The sequence below is a fragment of the Mchenga conophoros genome, linkage group LG16 (genome assembly GCF_057382185.1).
Source record: "Mchenga conophoros isolate Kocher_MC1m ecotype Shallow Benthic linkage group LG16, M_conophoros_male_GT1.1, whole genome shotgun sequence".
Taxonomy (NCBI): Eukaryota; Metazoa; Chordata; class Actinopteri; order Cichliformes; family Cichlidae; genus Mchenga; species Mchenga conophoros.
This window is the reverse complement of record NC_140541.1, coordinates 29858073-29869197: the sequence shown is the minus strand read 5'-3', so window position 1 is coordinate 29869197 and position 11125 is coordinate 29858073. Positions and strand designations below refer to the sequence as shown.

Here is an 11125-nt window from a genome sequence, read left to right as displayed (position 1 = left end):
TACTAAAATACTAGTTTCACTTACTAAACTACATCGCTCTGTGTTCATTCAGATTTGTCTGTACAAGTAAAGAAATTAAGTCATACACCAATTACACAGGTGGTAAAGCCATACATTTTTTCTCAGATAAACAGAAACTGAATAATTTGACTTGTCAAAAGCACATGTCCCAACAAGCCTGAATGTCCTCATTATTATTGATATTTGTGTCATGATTAGTGAAGGAAACGGCTTCCAGGGCCTAATCCGTGGATTGGCTTCCTCCGAGGCGTGGGCGTCTATCAGCAGAGATTGTACCTTCACCTATCAGCAGAGATTGTCCCTTAATCTGTAACACAGTCAAATATATTATCAAGTAACATTCAAGCATGCCATTCAGCGTGTTAGTACGAGCTCGGGAGCAGCTTGGGAGAACAAGAAAACAGAGACTGCTTCAGATTGTCTTCCCAAATCGACTCAACTTTATTCTCAAGTACAACAGTTTATATAGAGGGAAAAATTCATGAATCAGCAGATTCTCAGTTTAAACCAGTACAGACCAAGATCACCTTGGGTGAAGAAGCACCCTTTGTATAGTTTATCAGTTCAGCTACAATTATGATTATCTCAGCGACATATTTTCAAGGCATGAAATAAAGAGTTCTTTCATTAGTGAATTCTGAAACAAACCATCTGGCCTTCAACAGGCGTCTCCTAAGAGATTTAGAAACTAATGGAGCTGAGGGAGTGATCTCTGTGGTATTTCAACCTTGTACCAGCCTGTGATTCTCACACATCAATTCTTGGGTCAAAGAGAAAAATAACTAAAACAAAGGGGCCTTATTGAATGACAGAGTTTTCCTGTATAATGTCACTATAAAACAATATCCAGTAAATGCTCCCATGGTACTAAAATACCTAACAATTAGTTTCTAAGGTTTTACATTCTCTTCCTCGTTCACACACCTGAAAACTTCTTGGCAGGACTGCGCTGTAGAGCCAGTGTTGCATTCTTAACACATCTTTTGGCTCCTGAGTTATAATCAAAGAGATGGAGTCAGAGTGAAAACAGCGGGCACTCTCATTATCGTGGTTTAAAGATGAGGTTACTGTCACACTGTTTTGCACCTAACAGTGAGCAACACTCAGCGACCACTTGTGGCCACAGCCTCTTTGGTACATTCTTGAAAACTAAAGTATATGTTTGCCTTTCAAAGGTAAAAACTCCAGGTTTTATGGTTTATTTTTGAAATAATCTTACAAGATGTTGATATGGAGAGTAAAAAAGGCTCTTTCAGTCAGCTGTTCTGTTAAACAAGTGGATAAGTTCAGTTTTTATATGAGTTATTTCTCTGGGAGAGATGCCAGTTAACAAATACATAGTGTAAATAACACTAGAAATGTTGTCTTGTTAGTTGTTGGGATTCTGCTTACTAACAAGGAACAGAATTTCAGCCATTTAGTGCACTAGTAATCCAATCACTCAACAATCTCGATGAATGACTGATGACTGATGAAGGGTCCCTCAGTCTTCAAAGTATTGTTCCATGTACAACATTCTCAAATTTTCAGAAATATTACAATTAAATCCACACATAAGTTGTTTAAAAGCATCATTTATTTGCCTGGAATTATGTCATTCATCATTATATTTCACTTCTTAAAGTCAGTAATAACCAGTGTTGGGACTAACGCGTTATTAAGTAATGCGTTACAGTAACTACGTTATTATTGTGGTAACGAGCACGGTAACTAGTTATTATGCCAAAATCAGGAACACGTTACTGGGATTTAGATAGGCTCGTTATTTGTTACTTCGTGTGGAGGCTATCGCGGAGCTTCCACAGATTCAGTAATATTAGCAAGTGGTGGAGGCCAGCAGGTGGATGAGGGAAAGGGGAGGCAGGAGGAGGAGAGACCCGAAGCGGCCGCCTGTCCGAGTGTCAGGTGAACTGAACTTCAGGTAAGAAGTTGTGACCTGCAGTCTATCTGGGTCAGATATAAACCAAGTTTAGGTGGAGTTTATTTTCGTTGTGCTGACTTTTTACAGTCAGTTACATTAAGCTGCGTACTAGCTAGCATGCTGGGTGGGTGCTATGATGTTACTGATGTTAAACTTTATTTTGTTCATAAGGTTAGTTATTAGAGTTGCCAACCATCCCGAATTGTTCCATATTCAGAGAGCGTTTCGTAATATTTTCGTTTGGTATTGAGGTGAAAAGGAACAGTTTGCCCCGTACTTCAGCTAGCATGAAAAACACACAAAGCTGGAGTTATTCTGTGTCTTTACGCTGCACAGCTGCCTCTTCTTCTCTCATTCTCTCCCCCTCCCTCTCCCGTTTCTACTTCAATCATGAAACTGATCAATGATCAGCTGATCGGCTTTTCTCTCTTGTTTGTTTATCGCCCACTTCGTGCCAGAAAGAAGAAACCAGTGGATGTCGCGCTAAACAACAGCAGCACGTTTAAGCTTGATCAGCTGTTGTTAGAATTTATCTAATATTAATTTCTAGTATCAGCTGATGTTTGCAGGAGCCACAGCTGTAAAAGCTGCTGGTCATGATATCGGTTTTGGATATGTGGTGAGACGGAAACATGAAGATGAAACCAGGAGATGTCCTTACTGAATCATCAGAGCTGAACAGGTGATGGAGAAACAGGTTTACCTTTTAGGTGACATGAATGAGTTGAAGGGAAGTTATGAACTGTTTCTGAGAGACAAATAACACCAGGATTCTTTTTTAGGTAGCTGACAGCTGGTAACTGTGCAGGTGTGGATCTAGCAAAGTGTTGCCAGGGGTCCAGGTAGGGCATTAACAGGGAAAGGGGGGCACAAAGAAATACTTTTCTTTCTTATTCTCATTTAAAATGTCTAGCTTTTAAAAAATAATTATCTGAATCTTACAACAAACGATTGATAGATCAAAACAGTGTACATCACTGTCACAACAGCGTTTGTTTTCATTCAAAGGCTTTATGATTTTTCCAATAATGGCGGGCCGGTCAGTCAAAACGCCCGGGCCGATTTTTTGTCCCAGTCCAGCCCTGTATGCAGCTCATCTGCAGTCTGGTGTTACCTACATCTTCCTATTCAGAAGGCAGAATTTCCGAGTTCATAGTACAATCGAAAGCACCACGACTGCAGTTTTCGTGTTGGATGTAAAAAGCGCACATGACGCTGTGACGTAGGCTAGAATCATGGCGGCGGTCAACGACGGTCCAGGCGTGGGATTTCTCTCGTGGAAATATACACATTATTTTTTTCCTTTCTATTGGTAGGTGGCACAGTGCACTTGTGGCAAGTAAGCAAGCTAGAAGACTGGCACTCTTGCTGGGTATCCAGTTACGGAAGCAACACATTAACAAGAGAATTCTGAGTAAAAGCAAAGTTACTTTCCCTAGTAACTAGTTACTTTGAAAGTAACAAGTAACTTGAAATAACTGAGTTACTTTTGATAGCAGTAACTAGTAATGTAACTAAGTTACTATTTTAAAGTAACTTACCCAACACTGGTAATAGCACTTTGGCTGAGATTTCACACATAAAACACTCGTACAGTACATCCAGCTGAAAGTTCAGTGCAGTGTTTCAACCATTAGCTTTGTCACTGAATATGTAAAAATTAAAGAATGCAAATGAATATAAACGCTATTCACATTTTCTTTTTGCAGTTCCTTTCCTGCAACACTTGCGGATACAAAATCGGCAGCATTTCACTGTCATCCACACAACTGTTATGAGAATGACGGCGAAAAACGACAGCACATCCAAGCTGTGGTACTGGAACCAGTTCAAATCATGAGCGCCCACTCTGAGATGCGAAGCTCCTTTGTGTCTCATGACAAACTCGGTCCAAAACGCAGCTAGGTCCACAGGCTCAGTGGGACGGTCTAGGTGTATCGCTGAAAGCTCCATCATCTTTGCTTTGTACCTGAGGACAGGTAATATTTTGTTAAAGGTTTAATGTTTTCCAGTTACTGATTCACCAAGCACGTCCACGTAGGTTTAAAGTTATTAACTTGCGTTCCTTAACAGGAAAAGTAGTTTTAGTGGTCGAAGGTTATGCTTGATTAATTTCCAGTGTGCCAACTCGATAAAAAATATAAATTTAGTCATTTTAGTCTTGTTTTTATGATGTGGGTCCAATAAATATGTTAATCACAGTATTTCAACACCATTTTTTTTTGCATTCTTCAGTGCATTTCAATTCAATAACCAGTTTCCTCACCTTTTGTCATAGATAAGTTTCTTTAGCGCACCCAGTAGCTGTTCAGTTGTCACGTCGTATATACTGAGTTTCAAAGCAGCGCCACGGCCCAACAAGCGATTCACGTTGTCTCCCTGGTCTCCAAAAAGTGGAAACATCAACATGGGCACACCATTACAGATACCTTCATAGATACCATGGGAGCCTCCATGAGTGATGAAGACTTTAGCCTTGGCATGGGCTAGGGAGCACAGACACAAACTCGGTTACAGGTCAAATCAACCATGAATCACATGTAGATAATTTCATCTCAGTGTCATATGTTTTTAGCTTGTAAGGTGTGATATTACAGCAGCACACCATAATTTTCTCACTTAACTATGCATACCTAGGAGATCATTTTGAGGTAACCACTTCATAACTCTGACATTCTTGGGTATATCATCAGGTAGTGCACCAGTGTATCTCCACACAACCTGAAACACAAATAAAACCATCTCTGTTCATTGTGCAGAGTACATAAGTAATAAATGGAGGGTTTTGTATGTTTAGAGCAAGGCAAGGCAGAGGACAAAGTCCTGCACTTTAATCCGATTAGACATTTGGCCTCATTGCACAGTGTGAAAATCTCTGGGTATTGTGTAAATGTTTGTGTGGCTCGTGTGGCTGAATCTTGTGTATTAACCAGCTTTATCCTAAACAGAAGTATAAAAAAGTGAATCGATTCCATTGATGTACAGTGAGCTACTCAGGTTATCATTACCCTTTGAGGTATTTTTCGAAAAGCGTCTAAGAAGTGCTTTGCTTTCTCTTCAGGCATGGTGGACACCACTGAACCCATGCTAAACACAATGAAGCCGTCATCTCCTGAACCATTCACAAAGTCTTCCAAGTCCTGCAGAGAGGGGAGGAAAAAAACAGACAAAAAATCTAAAACAAAGACATTTTTCCAACAGCTTTTATGCATTATTTTAAAATATACTAAAAAGAATTCATTTGATTACCAGTTTGTGTATTGTAGCCTCCTTGTTTGTGTATAAACAAACCGTTTGGTTCTGTACAGCTTTTGATCTCTGTTGACATAACACTGCCTCTCACTTCTCTTCCTAGACTATTCTGGCCACTGTTCGGGAATCTGCATTTATTTTCTTTGTTTTCCAGAAGAGCAGAAAAACCAGTTGTGCCTTAGTATCATAACTCATTTCTTGGTAAAACTGTCAAAAATAATTTGCATCTCTATTTCTGAAACTAACAGATCTCTTGTAGTCCCAGAACCCTTTAGCAAGCATTAATGTGAATGATCACTTCACTAAGCAGTTCATGTTAGTTGTTGTTAGAAAAGTTTCTGACCTCCTCTTCCATATAAAACTAATGACTGCTGATTCTCTGCTTTTCAGTAAGCTCTGAGCATATGTGATTTGGCTTGATTACATCCAGACGTGACATGTGCTTGTTTACACTTGCGTTCATATATTCACATACTCACCGCTGGCAGGGGAGCCCTCTTTGCACAGTTGATCCCTCCAATTAACACCATGTTTGGCATGAGAGGTCTGGGCCATTCAAAGGTAAAGTCATATCTGAGAAGCCAGATAGCCCCGTGGCTGACAAGTTCTTGATAAGTTGAAATCTCTCCTATATACCTGCTGACTAGATCATCAAAGTGAGGATAGAGTATTGTGCAAATGTAGGACTGCACACCATACATTACAAAGTTTTTTACTCTCTCTGGGAAAGTCATCGAGTTTCTATTTCCAGAGAAAAACACTGGAACATAGGAAGGAGGAGAAGGACACTTGTTAGCCTTCATATCCAGCTCACATGGAAGCCCACGCTGGAAATAAACAGCTGGAATGGAAAACATATGAGCCAGGACAGACCCGCAAGGAAGGAAGGGGTCTGTAAGCACAAGATCAAAACCCTGCTCCCTCAGTCGATTCATCAAAGGCTTATTGTCCAGCAAACTCTCACAACCTTTCACCTGGAGTGAAGTAAAGTTGACCAGTCGCCTCAAATTCACTATCAAATCTTCAAATTCTGCGGGTTTGAGGAAGACTTCATTCTGGAAGATGTTGAAAGATCCATCCAGTTCAGCTTTGGTGTAAGGCACTTTGTAAATCTCTGTCCTGAAGCTCTCTGAGCCTTGGATCAACAGGCTGCTTTCTGGCACCAGCACTACGACTTCATGGCCCCTGCGGATGAGTTCCTTCACCAATATCTTCATGCTGAGCCAGTGGCTTCCATCCACAGGCACAACCAGCACCTTCCCCCCTTGAACCGGCCCCATGCTGAAGCAGCATAGCATGGCCAGCAGCCCCAGAGTAGGAAACCACACCCCATTGCTCATTGCCTCCTCTCTGTACTGCAAGCTGGTTTGGTGTGAGACGTAGTGGAGGCTTTATGTATTTGGGCAAGTGGAGGGGGTGTGTGTGTGCTTAAATTCTGCAGGAAGTTCAGGCTGCATTTGGGCTTGGCCTATTACACAACAGGAAGACAGGCGGGGAAGGGATTCCTATGGGAGGGAAGTGGGGGAAGTCTAGCATGCACAGTTCCATCTCCTGTTAATCATTCTTTTGTGTCCTGTGAAGTCCGCTTACACTCAACACATTTATCATGCTAACCTGTATGGCAGGTGATTTAACAGCAATTATAATCGTATCCACCGCCAAACTCTAGTAAGATCAGAAAGTCACACACTGCATGTAATGCCTGCCAGTTTGAGCGGAGTCATCTTTATTTACTTTGGATGTTCCTTCTCCCCTCCCCCTGAAAAAAAAAACCCCCGGCACATGTGGGCTAAAGGGAGTTCTTTTTTTCTCTCTCCTCCAGACACGCAAACCTTGAGCCATTGTAATGAGACTGATGGCGTGCGAAGCCAAGTGTAATAGGACACCAACACCCTTCTTCTTGGAGGGGTTTGATATTATCAAAGAAACAACATATGTAAGGAATTTTACCTTTGGTTACAACTTGTTTGAGGCTGATTTGAATAACCATAGTGCTAAATATTTGTTAGAGCGGTAAGATTTATAGAGAACAAGAGTACAATATCTGGAATAAAGTCACAGCAACAAATTCCCATGTCCTGGAATGTGCTGTGGCTCGCTGTGTCTGCAGTTTTCACAAGGAAATTATGAATCGATTCAGGGTTACACACATACTTTTATAACTTTCAGTGCAGTGATTTTGTTATTACATAAAAAAGAAGGGGTTAAAGGGAAAGGGAGGAGGTCTTAGTGGGTTGGAGGGGTTCCCTACTGGCCACATTGTTGACCATCTTTAAATAAATAATTTCTTCAGTAGAAACAAGTTCCAATCCAGAATGTAGGCACCCTGTTTGGAGAAGTCTTAAGTTGCAGTCATTTAGTCTGAAGGCTTTTTAAAAATGATTATTGTTTGTTCGATCCTAAATGACTGAAAACTGTTTCTGTGTGTTTTCGTTTTCTTGTTAGGGGTTTAAACACAAAATTTCCAGTGGGTACTGACACAACATGTGGCTGCACTATGTGACAAAATCATGTATTTGTGTTTGACTGATAAAAATACAAGACTATATGTGGTATTCATTTCATTGCACGCCTTAAATCCAAATCTGTTAAATCCAGTGAAATCCTTGCTCGTGATATAACTGCAGTTCGATTTGCAGCCTTTTTTGTATTGTATCTCATTTTAGTTGTTAGTTACAAGAGGTGCAGGCTCCCATGATTATCCAGCTATAATAAGACATCAAATAATTGTGGTTGTGTTCTTTGTGGTCCATAAAGCCTGGTTTACTTTATTCCTGAGTGAACAAGAAAAACTGAACAATACTTTGTTCCTGACTGTTTGCATGCATGCGTGTGTCTGTTTGCACCTGTGTTTGTTTGAATGATAAGTAACAAAAAGGATGTTGTAAAAAAAAAACTACTTCAGTCTAGCCTCTACGTATTTGTTCAGCCGAGCAAGCGTTTTAGTCACTTTAAATTAATCCATGAAATTTCACTGTTGAACACTAATGGGTTAAATGTCAAACTCTAGCAGTCAGTAGGAGTTGCAAGTCATGGTGGCAAAGCATATACTGATTATCAATAAGGGCAAAGGTCCTTATTTGCTTTGTGTGTGCTTTATGTTCTTTAAATAACAGAAAACTATCTATATAATGAGAGCCTGAGAGCCCTTTATTCCAGTTTACCTATAACCTACAAGTGAGAGTGGTGGCACGTAAACCCACACATACTAGAACAGTTATGTGGAATTTTACCTTTGTGTAAACATCGCTTTGTCTTAAAAAATAAATTTCTGTAAGTAACTAACTAATCAGGATTGTAGATTCAGCAAAAACAACAATGGCACCCTATCCATCCATCCATCCATCCATCTATCCATCCATCCATCCATCCATCCATCCATCGACAGTCAAAACACTTTAGACATTTTCTCTGCACAACAGCCAACTTAACAGTGGGAATGTTTGACTTACACTATAGTGAACAAGCCTTATTGTCCTAAAGTCTGAATAATGATGTCATTGACCTTTCACATGAACTGCATTTCAACTCTTTTGCAATAGGACATGCTGAAACAATTACAAGTTAGCAGCCACTGAAGTGAAGTGTAAAATTACTGTGCAAGAAAAAAGCAACAAAAAACAAAAATCAACTCTCATCATTGGCAGACAAATCTTCAGTTTTTCATAAAATGACATTTTTGTGGCATTATCTGTTATCTCTACTGAAACTTAGACAGCAGGCTTTTCATTCCATAGTCCTCTGTGGCTCTAAAGAAAAAATATGTTTTAGCCTTCAGACATGGTTAGAAGACAAAATGCAGAAACCTGGCAGTTTCAAGATTACTGACACTTGAAGAGCAGATATTTATACGTGTAAAGGACTCTTGAGGCGTGACTACTCTCCTCACCTTCCTTGAACTTGAATGACTATTAATTACCAGCCCTATTGTAACTGGAACTAGAATATTTTTGTAAACTGTTGGGAAGTCTGCCACTGTGGTCTCACATATTTTCTCTTATCCAAAGACTTTTTGTTTTCTGAAAACAGGGTGAGGAATTGTCACCCTGATACAGAACACCGGCCCTTTGACACTGGGAATGGACTGACAGAGACATTTTCACAAAAGAACCAAAGTTGGAAAGATTCACTTTCTCACTAGTAGCAAAAAAAAGGGGACATTGTCTGTGCCAGATGTATTTTCACTACTGGAAATACTTTTTATGTGAGTATAGAACCTGCATAGAGCATCCAGGATGCAAGACACATGACATCCATTTCCTTGCATGTGTGGATTTACTGAGCAGTAACCTGAGTACTTTTATATAATTGGAAATACAATGGCTATACTGAGGAGCCGGCAGAGTAAAGTCTGTTTAATGTGTGAAAGGGTTGTTGTTTTTGAAAATCTAAAAAGGCTAGATGCTATTGCGACAAGAAAGCCTCGGCACGCAACACACTCTCCGTGCTCACAGATAAACAATCATAAAACAATAAACAATTGTGACAGTGTAATAAAACATCATACAAACGGGACTATATTATAGTTCCTGACCTTGACCACATTATGCCATGTGGCATTTTAGCAAATAAGACACATGCATAACAATCAACAAACAAACAAACTGAAAAAACAAAAAGGCTGTGCTGATATCATGCTGACTGACAAAACTGTGAAGTTGATTCTGCTGTTCACCTAGATGGCATGGTGCCAAATCATTGAAACACCCTCCAAGTTGAAGTTTTCTGTTGGTTTGCTGCCTCTTTACCAAAGCACCATCCTCTGATTAGGACAAAGACACGTTGTGGAAGAGAGCCAGAGATTAATAATAACTAATGATTAAATGCAGAGTGGTGTACAAACACATAGTGAATGAAACAATGTGAGTGAAGGAGAAACACTCAGCCTAGACCCATTGCAGCATAACTAAGGGAGGATTTAGGGTCACCAGCCCTGACAATAAACTTAAAAAGGAGCGTTTAAGCCTGGTCTCAAACTTAGAGAGGGAGTCTGTCTCCTGAATCTAAACTGGGAGCAGGTTCCACAGAGGAGGAGCCTGGAAGCTGAAAGCTCTGGAAATGTTCATTTAACAGGTGAATGCTACTAATATAAACAGGTGTCTGTTCAAAATGATTCCCTTACTAACCTCAGAATTTAAAGTATAAGCTTGCCCTTTCGTGTGTTATCATTTTGTTGATAACTTTTTAACATTGACTCAAACATATTGACCTGCTTTACACCCTTGTTGATTAGACAGTGTGGTTGCAACATTGCCACTGAGTGAAAGACTTAATTAGTTACAAATTCTTATGAGGGAACTTTTAGAAGTTTTAGAGTCCCGATGGCTGAAATCCAGGTGTTATGAAAGGTAGCAGGAAAACTGATATGAGTTTAATGTTCAGGAGAGTGACATTTGATCCACCTCATGGCAGTTAAACCTGCACGTGCGCAGCCAGCACACCATTAAAAGTATTTGTGGTACATGTGAAGTAAAGATTGAGGGGGCACTGTTTACACTGTTTTCCTGAAAAAGAGAGGATTGCCTGTATTGAAACATTTCAAATCAAATGCTGGTGGCTCTAAAGTGCAAAGTTTGATATAGGAACAGTATTAAATCACTGTTCTTAATTGTTTTCCTTTGGTTTATCTCTTTCAGTTTCTCCCTTCAATGAGAGCCAGTAAAAGGATGTGTTGTCATATGAAGAGGTCACTTAACTCTATGATTTAATTATTTGTAATACACCTGACACCAGGTATTCAGTGTACAATTTAGAAGTACATGTTTCATTTTAATGTAAGAATTTTTCTTGACAAAAATCCAGCTCATTTGTATACGGCTAAATAAGATTTAGCCTATAGCACGACTAAAACATAGTGTGAGTGTGTATGCATGCATAAAGTCTGTTTGTGGGATAGAAAAGAAAGTAATATAAGGTGATACAATCACACTG

The 11125-nt window shown here is 39.8% G+C and overlaps 1 protein-coding gene across 1 annotated transcript; it reads right to left on the bottom strand.

Annotated features, from left to right (window-relative positions):
* Positions 1-447: 447 nt before the first annotated feature.
* Positions 448-6585, bottom strand: LOC146557057 (UDP-glucuronosyltransferase-like). Its single transcript, XM_085249068.1, has 5 exons — positions 5674-6585; positions 4951-5082; positions 4576-4663; positions 4209-4428; positions 448-3911 (listed from the first exon to the last, which is right to left on the bottom strand). The coding sequence occupies exons 1-5, from the start codon at positions 6532-6534 to the stop codon at positions 3629-3631; spliced, it is 1584 nt and encodes a 527-aa protein (XP_085105194.1). The 5' UTR covers positions 6535-6585; the 3' UTR covers positions 448-3628.
* Between the last annotated feature and the right edge of the window lie 4540 nt (positions 6586-11125).